The 16,720-nt window shown below is 35.5% G+C and overlaps 1 protein-coding gene across 4 annotated transcripts in view; it reads right to left on the reverse strand.

Moving 5' to 3' along the window:
• Positions 1 to 570: 570 nt before the first annotated feature.
• The window catches only part of ERBB4 (erb-b2 receptor tyrosine kinase 4), a 1,164,558-nt gene continuing 1,148,408 nt past the window's right edge, over positions 571 to 16,720 (reverse strand). For 2 of the 4 annotated variants that reach the window (XM_044241523.1, XM_044241524.1), the window contains exons 26-28: positions 12,138 to 12,185; positions 11,077 to 11,374; positions 571 to 8,857 (exon numbers count right to left, since the gene is read on the reverse strand). In XM_044241523.1, coding sequence (XP_044097458.1) covers positions 8,412 to 8,857; positions 11,077 to 11,374; positions 12,138 to 12,185 — 792 coding nt within the window. In that variant the 3' untranslated portion in view covers positions 571 to 8,411. The remainder of the gene's footprint in view (positions 8,858 to 11,076; positions 11,375 to 12,137; positions 12,186 to 16,720) is intronic. The other 2 variants (XM_044241525.1, XM_044241526.1) reach the window with 1 other exon arrangement.

The following is a 16,720-nucleotide window of genomic DNA, read 5'->3' on the forward strand; positions in this document are numbered from 1 at the left end:
TGAGAGAGGAACGTTTTCACATCATCAGTGTCTCTAAAATTACTCTCACACATTTCTATAGGCTCATCTAAAATCAGCAGTCAGTTCATTGACTATTTATGGACCCATTCCCTCTCCTGCTCTTTAAGCATGGTACTAACATTTGATATTCTTTTTAACAAAAGATTTGCCAGAACCATTTGTGTAAATTGCCAAGAGGGCAGAAAGAAAAAAAATTGTAAGAAAATATTACTTCTCTTGGGTATCACCTACCAAATATTTTATACACACACACACACACACACACACACATATATATAAAATTCTCAAAGAAACAAAACTGTTAATAAAGCAGTCTGCACGGAGGAGGAAGTCTGTACACATCAATAGGCATATGTGTTAGATGGCAAAAACATATGGAAGGTATCACATTCCAAACAACCAAAGAGCTCCAAGGAATAATTAATGGCATTCATAAATGCAGACAAAAATAAGCTCATGTTCACATCTTCAAATTATTAAATCTAGAACAAATCTTCCTCTTTCCTAACTGGTTTTTCGTATGACAAATTTCTGACACAGAAGAGAACATTTGTTTCATATTTTATTGAATTTCATTTATATTAAATTAAAAATATATTTCTGACAGATTCATGTAACAAAAAGGCAGAACAGTTTTCAAATTGTTCAGCTGGGATGATCAGTACGGAATGAGGCAAAGCAGGTCGCATTCTATAATTGCCTTATACAGGTACAATTCTTTCCCAAGAGCCAAGAGAGGATCCTTGAGAACTAACTGAAAAGCCTAATTACAGAAATTTAAAATACTGTTTGTCCCTCATTCTCAAATAACAACAGAATTTGGGGGAAGGAAAGTAGAATGGGGTGAAGGGTTGGCAGAGAAGAATAAGGGAAATTATACTAAAAATATACCTAACATTAAAAAAGTTAGTATGTGTTAAGTGCATAATCCTTCATAGATAAAATAGAAAAAAATCAAAATAACATTACACCACACACAATTGGCATATCCTATTGTGTAAGCGAGTGCAGAGGTTGAACACGTCACAATAGTGCTGAACACAGAATCACAAGTAATGTCAAAATGATAACTTCCAACCAAAAGGAAACAATCACAAGCCAATTACTTATATACAAATCAATCCTAAAGACATTATGTCCCAAATAAAGATGTCCACAAAAGAAAATCAAAGCAACATTATCCTTATTTACAAATGCAACTAGCCATGTCTTTAACAAGCTATAAAAATACTATTCACATTTTCAAACATACAGTAGTATTTTTTTTTGTTTGTTTATTTCAAAAAGGCAGCTAACTTTGAACACTGGGATTTAAATGAAACATTGATGGCTTACCAGCTAGGTATTTTTGCACCCCTGTCCTTTGAAGATACTTCACAAGAGAGAGGGCTTGTTTTCTTTTTACAAGTTAAGAACATAAGGAAATGAATACAAATGTATATAACACCTTAAGCCTCTGCCTTTTCGGTAAAATGTCTCCCTTTATCACCTGAACTGATCTTAGTCAACTACTTGTATGCGCGTATGAGATGAGTATTTGAGAGACAATTTAACATGACTTTGTTTTTTTGTGCTACGAACTGTCTGACAGACAGTTCACATTTTCATTTGATCTTGCTATAATGGTGCCTAAAAAAGAGATGAACTAGTCATGTAATGATGCAGTTCCGACATGCAGCAATGCAAGTCCCTGGTGGTCACAACGGGAGATGTAGACACACCAGCCAGTGAGGTGTGCATTCAAAGTTAGCTGCCCTCACACAGCTGCTCAGTTTTATAATCGACCCATTTAACAGCAGTACCAATTTATGCTACATTTTTCAAAGTACCTTACTTTAAAAGAACAGCTTACATATCTACACTTAGAAAATAACTTCCATACTTGATTACTGGAGTAAGCCCAAAAGGGTTCTTGGAGTGCTATGGTGTAGTCCCCTCACTCCCCCCCCTCCCAGCCCCTGAGAGATCCAGAAATATACAGGAAAATGACTCTCACATTAGGGACAATGTACAACCCCATTAACTGAAGAATCTGGAAATGATACTCAAGAACCAGGTTATGTCAATATGTAGGAGGTATGTTTGATTTATTTCCAAAGAGCTGCAGGCTGGGGGGAAACATCTAGACATTAGGGATAAAAATAGCAGTAAAGGCAAAGTGGTTTGGACAAGTCAGACTATTGTCTACAGGTATGAAACTTGGTTTCCTTATATTTGTATATTTGTACAAGTAAAACCACTTCAGACGATATGGGTAAAATTTGTTAGAGCATTGAAATAAAAATGTCCTTAAAAATCAAAAATAGAGAAAAGGTGGCAACTTTCTAGATAACATAGATTTTTGTTGCAGTGAAACTGCCCTCATTATGTATTTGTTAGATAGATGAATGGTCCAATAAAGAATTACAGGTGGGTCTCAAAGCTGAATAGCCTTTACCTTTCTGATAATAAGACTCTTCATTTATGAAAAAAAAATACAGCAGCTGTGAAATATTTGCAATCAGGAATAAAATAAATATATAAAGTAAATAAGTTAATTTGTTGGCAAAACTAACTTCTGGTTATATCTAAGTTTCTAATGAAAAGATTAAATCTAAGTCCTACCAAGGGTACGTGCACATATGTGAGTTTCAAGATTCATCACAGGGCTGACTCGACTCAAATTCCTGCAGAGAAGGATATTGTAAGAGAATTGATCTTTATGGAAAAACATAATTTTTATATCATAAAGAATACTCGGTGCTGTAATTTCTTTGAGAAGTATTTTAACAATGTCCACATTGTTAGAATCATTTATAGAAAAGTCAGGCATTTGAGGACAGAGGCTAAGTCAGTGTTTCCACAAAGCAATGTATGGGATCTCAGAGATCCACTATGGCTTCAGAGAGGTACAGCCTCAAGAGGGCCACTTTGAAGAGGGTGGTAGACAGTAACGAGAAGAGAGGTGATTGTGTCAATGGGGAAAGAAGCAAGGGTGGTATTTTTCTTTAAATCTCGAGAGAAATTAATTTTCTGTAACTCCTAGCAAGATAATCACTTACTCACAAACCTGATTGTCAAGGGGTAATTTCCAAGAGAAGCACGAGTCTACCCCCAGGAAGCTGGGTCTTAGAGTGTTTTCAGCTCATAACTGAAAGAGAAGCGTTTTCTTCTGCCTGAAATATCACCTGGCAGGAAAAAGGTGAGGCAGGAGTCTGCAAAAGTGACATAGCCTACATTTTTGTACCTCTACAAAAACAGTTGCACCTGAACAGTGTCTGAGATTTCTACTATTTTTTAGAAACTTGCCTTTTAATGAAAAGAATGAAGCAGTCCACAATGTTAAAAGCCATTTGTCCATACAAACTCAAGAGTTCCTGACCCAACGTGGTGCCCACATCAGCTTCATGCTTTTAAGTATGGAGAGAACTATTCTTGCAAAGGCATCTCTGGGATTAGAAAAGTTGTATTCATTCTACCCAGAAGTATAAAAGCTGGCCCCATTGTAATATTAGTAAAATCAGGGTCTCCACTGAGGACTTTTATTTTAAAATCACATCTAATCTACATCTGTATAATGTCATTCATTCTTAAGCAAAGGGCAATCAGGAGACATGAGCCTGCCTTCATGTGTCTACATGGGTTCAAGGCTGCCCTTCAAAGTCCATATACACATAAAGAGGCACAGCAGAATTTTCTTGCCTTTGGCATATACAGAAGTTAGTATATCAGGCATTCTAATGACTAGAAGTTTATACACCTAGACTCCTCATTTGCAATATTAAAAACCACCAGTTTAATAACTAGAGTCCAAATTAATGGAAATAACAGCAGTTTGAAATGCTTGGTTTAGTACTATTTATCAGAATGTTGTTAACTAATTGCTTCTTTTTGTTTTTGGAAATGGGAAGGTAACACTGGGAAAAAAGGGATATTTCACAAATTAAATGCATTTTGTTTGTTTACTAAATAAAGGGCACCACTCAGTCTTTTTCTCTGCATAAGGTAATAGAACATTTACATTTCCTTTACTTCATTTTGAAGACCTCTTACTTAAAATCATATAACATATTTGCCTGTTAAACTCTGCAACGTGGTGTTTGCAAAACAAATTTTAAAAAATGTCCTCTTCGTAGTTAATGCAATTAGAAATGGCAAAAGAATAAGAGAATGAGAAAAAATTTAATTGCAATGCTTTAAAACAAATTTTCACAAGTGGAACCAGCTCTTTATAGGCCTACTTTCCGCTAAACCTAACAAATAACAATTTTAAATGGCAAACTTATTTTTTACTATGCAAAATCCATCCTACATGTTCATAACCTGCATTTTATTTTGTTACATAGTAGTTTGTGGTTAATTTTCTAGTTTGATTTATTTAATAATATTAAAATCATTTAATATCTGATAACTAACTAAATCTACATCTTACAGCATTATCATGGTTTTGCCCAGCTATATACATGCTTTCATGATCATCTTTTCTATTACCTTATGAACTACATACTAGTTAAATAATCAACATTTATAGATGGATGAATAATTCAGGTTTTGAAATAAAGATTAGTTAGCTCTAGAAAACATGTATTTACATCCTTCCCTGTCGGGCTGAAACAATTTTATTTTTCTTTTCACTTTGACACTTCAAAAAGCATTTGATAGCCCTTTGGACTTCATCTAGCAGCAGAACCTCACAGACCTTCTACTGATTTGTCCTCGGCTTTGGGAATATGCACGATCTTCATGTCATGTCCCACTTTTAGAAGGTATTAACACATACCTCATAACATTTAGAGCACTTCTCTTCTTTTCTGTTTCTCAATATACAAATAACCATTCTTTCTGATCTACTAAAAGAGAAGCTCATATTTTTAGTTTGAATATTTTAATAAAATATGAGTTTGCACTGTTTTTAATTCAATTTCAAGAATATTACTTGAGAAAGAACTCTCACCCTAACCTATGACACAAAAATTTGGAAAACCAAATGTTACTCAGTAGTCCAAGCACCTCTTTATGGTGCAGGATGCTTTGTGGTTCTGGGTCTACTCTGATTTAGAGAACATCTTTTCTCATGTAAGAACCAAAGAACAGCTCTTCAAACATCCATTTAGTTATACCGTGTTTCCTTATCTGTAGATGGGATTCCCCAAGATCGGCTATTTGGTGACTTAAAAAATATAGTCTGTGTAACTTTACTGCTGTTCCTCAAATTTACTTAATTGGTTCTGCATGTTCGAATTGCTACAACTGGCCTCTGGGATTTGATATCCTGATGCACTTTGCAGGCTTCAAATGGCATTTTAAAATTTCACTTTGCTGCGTTGAGTAAGTTAATTTTTGGAACAGGTAAAACAATTCTTTTCTTCCTTTCATACACATCGAAATATATTTTTCCAGGGGGACAAAAACAACTAAAATAAAAAAAAATGTACTATAGAAATCATTCAAAAGGAACAATAAAGTGGTTTTTGTGAAGCATTTTGGGTCTTTTTGGATTACACTTGCATCTATCTCTAGTTGTTAGTGGTAGATTACCTGATGTATAAGGGTTTTGTGTTCTTAGAATGAAGGAAACTACATTCACTGAATACATTCTATTACCTTAACAGTAAGAAAATTATTTTTCTTTCCTTCTCAAAATAAGTGATTCTGTTTTCCACATCCCAGAAGAAACCATGAGTATTGTAAATCAGAAGGAAAAAAAAAAGTTCTAGTATCCAACAAGGGTGCTGTCAGTGGTAAATTGGTACAGATTTATTTAGAAAGGGAGGCTTATATCCAAATTCTTACAAGAAATTATGTGATGTCCCCTTTCTCTGGAGACTCTTCTGAATGGGTGGGAGATTTGAAGCTGTTGGGCTGTAGCCCCTAAGTCATTCTGTGTCTTCAACTCAGAAAAGTTCATGGTTGAACCTCATTAGAGGGGGTCTTACAAACCTCTCCCTTTCTCCACTTCACTCTTTAGCTTACCTTTTTTCTCATAACTTAGTAAGAAACCAGTCCTGACACCTCCAATGTTCCTGGCCAGAGAACAACACCTACTGTTGACTTAATGGTCAAAGTAGAATCCAGATAGGTCAATTAGCCAGTGAGGCAATATCCTTCCACCAATTCCTGTTTGGATGAAACTATCTTATTTGTCAACTCTGGTAAATTGTAGGTTGTTTAATTTATGTTCCAAATGAGTTCACAGGAGATCTTCTAACAAACAATGGATTTTATGATGACTGCTCACAAAGTAGTCCATAAAATCTTATTCCTTGAATTTATGGGGGAAATTCAAATATTATTCTAAATAAATTGACTTCAAATCATTAAGTTAGGGATAATATTGCATTTATGTTGATATTTCCCACTTACACAGTGCTTTTAGTAGACTCTAAATAAATATCAGTTGAAAAAATAAGGGAGTTGAATGGATGGATTGACTTATTTTTTCAAAACAGGAAGAAACCTAGATCTCTTTGCATTTTTTTCCCTCTCTGTAAACTCTCTGCTTTACCAACAAAGATTTTTAGTCACATTGATTTTTTTTTTGTCAGTAGACTTGAATTTGATGCCAAAATTTTAACATTAAAAAAAAATTAATTCATATGACTGTCCAAGAAGATTTTCTTAGAAAAGAGAGACTACCTGATTTTCTTGTTCCAGGAGACTCATTCCTAACATTTGTTCCCATTGCTCATCTTAGTAGGTATTCTTTAAAAATTATACATAAAAAGATGGTTCTAGAGTTAGGATGATATATTTGAAGAAAGTATTATTATACAAAGTATCAAAAGATTAGTATGTTGGATATTAAAATAATTACATGAGAATTTTTTCACGTTTATTTACAACTTTTGACCCAAGAACCTACCTATAAACTGTGAATATTTGTGTATTTTTTATTATACCAATTTATGTGCAAAGAGTTACCTTCTACTTAATATAAATAGAGTCTCATACTAGAAATTCCATGGAATCAAGCCAATCTTTACTTACATTCCTTCACGTGGAGTATACAAACTGGATAACTTTCCTTGTGTAGCAAATGTGATATCATTTGTAGATAATGTGCTGGCCCTCTCACCATAATCTCTGGATACTGTTCCAAAGTCCTAATTTGCTTGGTTTGGCATTTCCACAGTCTTTCTTTATCTTAGCTCTTTTTAAAAAAATGTACTTAAATTAATTATTTTGCTGGTTGCTTCCATATTGCTTCATTCAAAATCCAAAATGGAGTTCAAAAAGAGAACAAATAAAATTATAGCTTAAGTGCAAACTACATTTCTGAGTATCTGCCAGTTAGACATACCCAATCCAGTGTCTCTTCCAGTTCAATGGATTCCCCATTGGACCACCCCTGAAAGTGTCAGTAGTTTTCATGAACCACACAGAACTGTCTCTTAGTTTCCCTTTTACTTTTTACATTATCAACTGCCTATGTTACTGTCATTTATGGAGAAGAAAATGTTGAAGAATGTAAAGGAAGTAGGGATACATATTCAATAGTGTAAAACACGACAGGTAGATTTGATGTTACACTTGACTAGTGTCTTGGCCTCCCCTTCTAAATTTGAAGGCTATATACTTAAAATAATGGTGACTGCACCATATTAAAATATTTTTTTTACAGTTCTGTCAATTTATAACAATACATAAGAAGCTCTGAGGTAAAAATATTTCCAATCAGAAATTAAAGTCAAAATATAAGGGGGTAAAAGTAATATAAAGGGACAGACCAAAGCAAAACAAAATGAAACAAAAAGACCAAAAATATCCCTCCAAACATAATTACTTATTATAACTTTGAGAAAGTTAAGAAATTATGAAAGCTGAGTTGTCCGTTCTTGCTTATCAGGATAGAAACCGTTGGGAAAAGAACCTGGATTTTCTATCTCAGTTACTATCATATGTTATAGAAAAGGTTATCCTTTTGTTCTAATGGAAAATTTATTACGATTTCCAAGGGTACTGAAAATATACAGATCAGTTCCTACAGGTAGGAACAGATAGCATGGGTCTTTCAGTCATCTGCTTTAAAAAAAAAAAAAAAAAAAAGAAAGAAAAAAGAAAAGGAAAAAAGAAAGAAAGAAAGAAAGGAAGAAAGAGAAAAACATTGAGAACTAGCTTGACAGCAGGCAGTATTGCCTTATTATTTGCTGGTCCTTCTCTAGCTATTTCAATCTCCTGACCAACCCATGCAGAGAAATGAAGAAACAGTGTGGTTCCTCCTATCTTTCTCTTTCAGTTCTTCCTTCTAATGTTCAAGTTAGATAAGCACGTGACTATCATTGCATCTCTATATCTTCCACCGGGAAGTGTCAAAACTACTGGCCTTGGGAATAGAAGGAAGACCGTAAGAGAAAGAGAGGCGGCAGGGAAATTGGAGCGGGTGTGTCTCTATCTTAAAGCCACTGTTGAGCTTACACCACAGTATTTCGGTGTCTGTAGGGTGGAGGAGGCAGCACAGTGCCGGGCTTCAGCGAGAACTCAGAGAGGTATTCAGGATTCTCTGCCACAATAGGCCGGATCCGTCCATTTTGTTTATAAAAATATTTTGTGCTGTACTCCTGCAGGTAGTCTGGGTGTTGAAGGGTGCTGCGAGGTGGCAGGCTGTGGTTCCAGTAGTCAGGGTTGTCGAATGCTTTCTTGGCCTTCTCTGGCACAGACAGTACATTGTTCTTCAGGTACTCGGCATTCCCCAATGCGTTGGCAAAGGTGTTGAGGTACAGTGGCTCATTCACATACTCATCCTCTGCCTTGGGTGGACCATTGGAAGCGTTGTGATACTCGGGATTATCCAAAGCTTGAAGGTCTCCGTTTTTCCTCCGAGAAACAAAAGGGTTCTCCTCCACAGGGTTCAGGTATTCTGGGGGAATACACAAATATTAGTCAATATCTACTTTCTGGAATGTGTTAATCAGACCAAGGTTGTACAGGATGGTTATCTTCTTTTTCCAGACCAACTAAGCCATGGATTTGTTTTCATGAGTTTTCACAAAAACCATTTCATTGATTACTTCATTGATTACTTTTGTCATATGACAAAAGAGTAAGAAAGAGTAGGTGGGCCAAAACTCTTAATGACTCAAGAGTCGGGAAGCAGACTTCCTGTCTTCTAGATTGTTCCTCTTTCCTCCTAATTGCATTTGTTTCTCCTACATGAGAGGCTACTTGTTTAAATGCTTCTGTTTTCTAAAAGTCAGTATTTTTTGTTGTTGTTGAAAAATAGGACAATCTATCCAGGTTAAAGAGCTTTGAAATGTGGAGAAATTAGAATTCCTAAAAGGGTACTGGAAAATCAAAATGTCTATAGCTTAAGTCCATGCCAAGATGAAAGGATGAAGCGAAGGAACGACATTTTTCAGTCTGTGTGTTTTGCTATAATGTCCATATAGGTAAAATGGATTTGATTACAGATGTTCCCCAGAAAGCTTTACACATAGGAAAGGAAATATCTAAAGAAAAGACTCAACTAATAAAACCTGATTGATATCTAACATGCTGCTAAATTGACTTGCGTGACAATACATATGCCTAAGAATAAAGTGTAATTAGAACATTCACTTCCACTAGCTAACCATAATCACAAACTAACAAGCTGTTAGTTTGATCATATGAAGTAACTGTTTTGTAGGTTGAAACCATTCATAGTAGTGGCTGTTTTGCATGAATCAATCTAATAAATTACTACAGAATATTGACCTGGAATTTTTTAAAAAGGTGTTAATCAATGCTGCTCTTCTTAAATATAATTCCACCTCTATGTATAGAGTATATATAGGCCTATATTCCCATACACAGTAGACCGTCTTGCCCTCTCTTTTAATTTAGACACAGATATGACACTTTAGCTATTCCTATTTTGGTGTTGGGGCAGGGAAAGAGCACAACTGTTCGTTGAGATGCCACCATTCTGAAACAGACTTTCTCTTCTATCCCCTATACTTAGCTTGACAAGTAGAGAAAAATAATCTCATCAAGTCAGGGTGATTTGCCCCTGCATATAGGCCTGCTTAATATACTTAAGTAGTTACCATAATGGGCAAGTTAAAAGATAGTAATGACTATCCCACCATCATATATTGGAATGACAGGAACTTAAGTCATACTCACAACAACCCTGTAGGGAAGGAAGTGGAAGCCATATTTTTTTCAGCTTTATAAACAGAAAACCTAGGTTAAATGATGTATGAAGGATACAACTAGTACTGAACTAGAATTCAGATCGAAAATCCCCTGAGCAGCCTTCTTGTTCTACTGTACTATTTTCATTATTGTCCCTAAAGGAGTAGGGAGTACTTTTCACTTCATAGCATGTTGGAATTTGAATGGTTTTCAAAGCAATGGTCATTTTAAGAAAAATGTGTGGAAAAACACCCCAAAAAACAACAACTTCTAAGGGAAGCAGAATTTGATTTTCCTTACCAGTTTTCTGAAACCTCTTAACTGAAAGTGTAACAATGTCTGTACTAACATTCTCTGCTCTCTGAGAAGTAGGCTGGTGTACAATAATCTTCTATAGAAGCTTATACTCAGGGATAAAATCAAGGGATGCTCTAGAGTGAGTCTTTAGACTCACTTAGAAGTTTTGTGTTTTCACCTAGAAGGTTCATATTACCTTTGATCAATCCAATCTACTTATCTATCTCCTTGGAGAAACAACTCTATGGTTGAAGTGAAACTCTTCCCAGAGAGTATTGTACTTTTAGAGTGATCTGCCAAACCTTCTCAAAACTTACATTTGTGACAGTAGTGGTCTGCAATCCAATTCTTCCAAAGCATCTAATTCTTCAGTATCGTAAGACCTATCTATGCCTCTACATAGATATTCTTTAATAAGTTATTTATAATGTGTACTTAGGGATCCCTTAATTGCATTTTATAAAATTAAACATAACTATATATTCAAAAGCATAATGGGCCCTCATATGGAGTCTTAATACAAAGAGCAACAGCCCGGGTCTTTTCTGGGTCACAAATGTTACGATGTCCAGTGGTTTGGCAATTTCCCTTCTATATTATATTGCTCATTTTGATGGAAGTGAAATGCAGAATGACAATCATTTCTGCACATTTTGTTTGTACCTTGTTTAGGTTTATCTCGCATAGGGGTCATGTAACCCTCTTCATCCAGCTCTCCTCGTGGGCTCCGTTCCGGGGCAAACACTGTGGGGTCAGCGCTGTACCTCTGGGTGCTGCTATCCTCCTGGACATGGGGTGCTGCTGGCTTGCGTAGGGTGCCGTTACAACAGGAGTCATCAAAAATCTCGGCTGTAGCCCCCTGAGCAAGTGGTGCTTCTGGGATCGTGCTGGTTGTGGCTCTGTAGGGCACAGGCACTCCTTGCTCGGCAGCAAACCCCCCATCTCGGTATACAAACTGGTTCTGTCAATAGAGAGACACATTTAGACAGAAGTTATTAGAAACAGCTGTAAAAAAGAAATAGCCAAAAGGATAGTAAAACTTGTCTTTCAGACAAAACCCAGAGTTTCTTAATTGAGTGTTTCCCCTGAATAGCTAACAAGTTTGAGTTACAACCACCTAAAATTCCAATTTTTCTTTAAAAGTGAACCTGGGGAAAGAATGTGGAAATACATATTTAAATGTCACTGACCACCTAGCACATGATCTCTATAAACTATCTCATGTTATTTTCCACAGTCACCTATTTTTGATATATAATTCAAATTTCATGACAAATGAAAACGTTATTAACTATAGACAGTTGACATTAAGAACAGAGATTTGGATGGTGATATTTTCTTCCTGCCTTCTCTTCTGCGGTTGCTATGACTTTGAGTCCCCAAGTACCCAAATAGGGGAATCATTACAGAGATTCTGACTTTTTAGCACACAACCTATAATCATGGAAATAATGATAACTTCCTCAACTAGAAGCATAATTTCTGAGTCCAGGTAAACCCTTCAGGTAAAAATTGAAAGCTACTTTTGATGCATGGCCTCTCAGTTTTGGATTATCTACAGAGATAAAACATATCCACAAAGCCAGCTCTACAATCTATAGCAAATTCTTAACTCACTGTTGGCAAAAGCAAAATGAGGAAACTATGGGGGGACAAGAGAGAAGAAACATGATAAGCAAAGACCAAAAATACTAAAAGATGAAGGTTGATCATGAAATACTTACTCCTGACATGGGGGTGTAGGCAGGAGGAGGGCTGTGTCCAATTTCACTCTAATAGGAAAGAAAAATGGAATGATGGATATAATAAGAGGTAATATGAATGAAAAGAAAAAAAAAAAGAAAAAAGAAAAGAAAAGCCACATGAATTGTATGAACCAAAGGGGAAAACATGCACAACAGTGAAGTTTGCTAAATGGTAAAATTTTATGCACTCTGGCTACAAATGAGTTAATTTTTATGTTTTGAGAATATTAAATATTTTAATTCAATCCCTGAAAAGAAAAATTATATAGAAATAAAATAAAATTTTAAATAGATTAAAAATTAAGTTGATAATGACTATTTTTCTGATTAACCCTAGAAGAAAGACAAAAATGGTAAATAATTAACTACAGTTTTAAATAAAGAACCATTTCCTTCCTTACATGTTGTATGGCTAAAATGGCCATATACCACAGCACTGATTCTCTCTTATAAAAAGAAACTTATCCACAAGGAGATGGAAGTGGGTTTCAATTTTCCTTGAATAATTTTTATTACCAAGTTACATTTATTTTCACTATTGCAGCAAAGGGTCAATTTCTTAGCCTTTCCTTTTAAAAAAAAATACATACTATTTTCTCCTCAGTCTGATTTTTTGTAAGTTAAGAAACAGAAGAAAATCTTGGAAAATTAATTATCTTCCTGGAACTATGCTTTGCATACATTACTTTCATGTATTTAGAATCCGTTAAAATTAGATTTCAGTTTAAAAAAAAAAAGGGCATCTGTATTCTTATAACTTAATACTCCATCCTATGGGCTAAATAAGAGTAGATATAAAAATATGATAAAATATTAAGGATAATATTCCTTAGGGTAAGTAGAGGGGTTATGTGAATATCAACACCATTTCTTAATAATATACATATTTTACATACATTTCTTGAGAACCTACTATCTATGTGCCAGGCACTTTTCTGGACAACGGAGATAATGAATAATGCAGATAAAAATCGTTGCTTTTATGAAGTTTGCATTCTCTGCATACATGTATGAAACTCGGCTAAGTATTATTCCAGGCCAGTGTTTTTCACTTTAGATATTCATAAAACAAACTCTAAGAAAAATATGGTTCCATGGAGATTAACTGTTTAATGTAAATTAATAGCAACCAGATAACACAATTTCTTATAATTAATGTAGTCCCCTGGACTAATCAAGGACCAAGGTCTGAAATCTTAACATTAAGTTTACATTTTAACTCTCTTCAAAACTTCAGTCATTTACATGATGGGATAGAAGCTATTGATCTCTTCCTTCTCTAATAACTAAGAACGTCTTGAAGATATATTTAAAGACATATTTAATATGCTAAGCATAGGAGGTAGTATTGTCCAGGAGACACATTGTTTTATGATTTGTCAGATCTCTAGCCCCAGTTCCAGTTACAAGTGATGTGGTCAGTCGTGAAACACCTCAGATCTCATTTTTATCCTTGGCCTCTCACTCCTTGTATCTTAACGAAGACAAAGTAAGGAGGTGTATATAAATGAACTTGCTAAGCTGTGTACTACTATAAAAACGTAGAGGATAGATAAAAATTTAAGCATTCACATCTGCTAAATCAGATCTATAAAGTCAAGCAATCAAAATGCCAAAACTACTTATCAAGAGGCATTTAAAAATGCTTCCTAAGGCACCTGGGTGGCTCAGTCTGTTACGCATCTGCCTGGGGTCAAACCCTGCCCTGGGCTCCCTGTCAGCTTCTCTCCCTCTGCCTCTCCCTCTGCTCATGCTCTCTCTCTCTCTCTCTCTCTCTCAAATAAATAAATAAAATCTTTTAAAAAATTAAAAAAAAATGCTACCCTGTTTTTCACATCATTTTCAGTATAGGTATATTTTGCTATCTTTTAGAAAGATATAAAATTAAATACATTTTTTCATAAAATTTGAGGGGAAATTTGCCATATAATCCAGTGATATGGAAAATAGAGGGATGGTATGGGAAATACGACTAGTGCCTGGAGGAACTTTATCATATTATAAACCTTGGCCTTTACCCTATCATTAAAACCCAATTATTGAGCAAGCATTTGATAAATATTTATTAAACCTCTACCGTGAAAGCACAGGAACTATGGTAGAAGCTGGAGATACCATGAGACACTAGGAGAGACAGAGATAGAATCACTGGCCTTTTGCAGTTTATATTGAACGATCAAATATTACTTGAGATTATCAGAAGAAAGGCAAGAGTAAGACGAAGCTGCGGTGAATTTATTTGAATTCTAGGATTGCATATTAGAAGACAGTTATTCCAAAATATGAGTAATTACTGCTGTTCTTTTCACCTCTACATTACAATAGTTCCCGTACTGGGTCGCGTTGGACTAGAATCACAGCTCAGGAAACGGCACCGACCGCTATGGCTATCCAGTTTGGATTTTATAAAACTTGAAGGATAAGTGATGAAAGGAAAAACCCGTAAATCATACTTTATCAGGAAATACTTTATTATATATATTCATGGTCTGAGCTAGACTGCCTTCAATTGTAAAAAGGTTGTGTTAAAAATAACTGGACCTCTTCGGGCACCTGGGTGGCTCAGGTGTTTGGACATCTGCCTTCGGCTTAGGTCATGATCCCTGGGTCCTGGGATCGAGTCCTACATCGGGCTCCCTGCTCAGTGCGGAGCATGTTTCTTCCTCTGCCTCTCTCTCTCTCTCTCTCTGACTCTCATGAATGAATAAACAAAATCTTTAAAAAAATAAATAAATAAATAACTGGACCTCTTGAAAAGAGGCCATGCCGTATTAGAATGCAGGCACTGTCCTGCTTTGACAAGTCTTTCCATCAGCCTCCTGCCAAATCTGGATCTGGACACGCTGCCAGATACCATCACAGTAACAGGAGTGTCTTCATGCTCTTTCTAGTTTTCTACATTAAAATGGGGGAGGGGATGCTAAACAAAATCCTTTTAGCACTCATTGTTTTTAGGGTTACTGGCTATTTTTTATTTTTCTGTTTCCATTTTTTTTTTTCATTTGATTTTTTTTTTTTTTTTCTGTTTTCCATGATAAAAAGCACCTCATTCATTTTCCCCCCTGGAAGGGCAATGCAGCTACAAGGGAACATCTGTGAGGCCAATTAGCCAGGCTGGAAATGTGATATAATTGTTGTTTAAATATATTTAAATTACATGTTAATCACTATGTCATAATTTATAGGCTTTGAAAATAACTTTTTGTACTTAAGAGCCAAGCCAGATTTTACTTGTTTTTGCTGTTTTTAGTTTGTAACAAGCTCTTCTCATTCCCCGCCCCACTCCCTTCCATTTCCCCACACTGGAAAAGCTGAACTTTTAATATGGGAAAGAATGACAGCTGCAAGTAAATTGGTTGAGTAAAAATTAAGATCCCCACAGTCAGAACACGCTGGAGTGACCTTAAAGTTCTGAGCAGAACAAAGCAGTGCTCTCAGTTAAAAGGCTTTTGTTTTTTTTTCATCGTGCCATTTTCTGCTGTCCATCAAAGCCCAGCTTTGTGGATCTTCAGGAAGTACAGAGTGCATCTGTTCAATTAGCTGGTAAGGGGATTTACTGTCAGCACCACAGAGCTGGAAAGAGGTGGGCTATCAACTGGCAGGTGTAGGGAGTTTGTTTCTGGTGAGGGGGATTTGTAAGGGTGATGGAGACAGTCAAGTTTAATTTTGAGGCCCTATCACCCGGACATTGTATGATTAACTTGGACTCAGACGCCAGAGGTTATAGAGAAGGCAAATATCAGCCAATGTATCAAATGTGGTGTTAAATGCACTTTGCATACATCATGTTCTGAAATTTGCATTTCAGTTTGAATGATAAAAATATGAAACTGTCTTATTACAGGCGCTGTATTTCTCATATTTATTGTTTTAATTGGAGCATTATATTGTTTAATATTGCTCCTGGGGAATTTTAAATTGTTAACCAGATGGGTTTTGTCTTTTAATATTTTTTTAAAATATCATACAAATCCATGTTCTTAGGAAACAAAAATACATACTTAATGCCTAACCTCTATCTAAATTAAACATGCACTTAAGGAGAGAGGGTTTTATTTTTTATCTTTAGATAATTGTTCCTATCAATATTAACTATAGGATTAAAGTTTCTAGGGTCAAGAAACACTCTAAATCCTTTTAACTAAAACAGAACGTATCTCTGTAAGATGTTACTAATCCATCAGCACTCATTTATTACCTAAACACATGTCACTATTAAGGGTTTAAACATTTTATCTTCCCTGGCATGTATTCTTAACACTGCGATGGGCCTTTTCACATTGTTACAGGTCAGGTAGCAGACAGATAAAATGTTTTTGGCATTACGTCCAAGTCCTGGTTCCTGGTTACAACTTATGTATTTTTTCACAACCGAGTTCAACATATCAATGCTTGAGGCACCTAGATTTAGAAACTTCATTTTTCATAAAGCAGGCAAAAGAAAGCAAAGTGTGTCCATGTATGAAAAAATCAGCAAGAATGGGAGAAACCCTACTGAATCTAGGTAGGCAGCTGGCTAATACATTCATACGCACACACACACACATACACATATGTATATA

The sequence above is a fragment of the Neovison vison genome, chromosome 3 (assembly GCF_020171115.1).
Source record: "Neovison vison isolate M4711 chromosome 3, ASM_NN_V1, whole genome shotgun sequence".
In the NCBI taxonomy this organism is placed as follows: Eukaryota; Metazoa; Chordata; class Mammalia; order Carnivora; family Mustelidae; genus Neogale; species Neogale vison.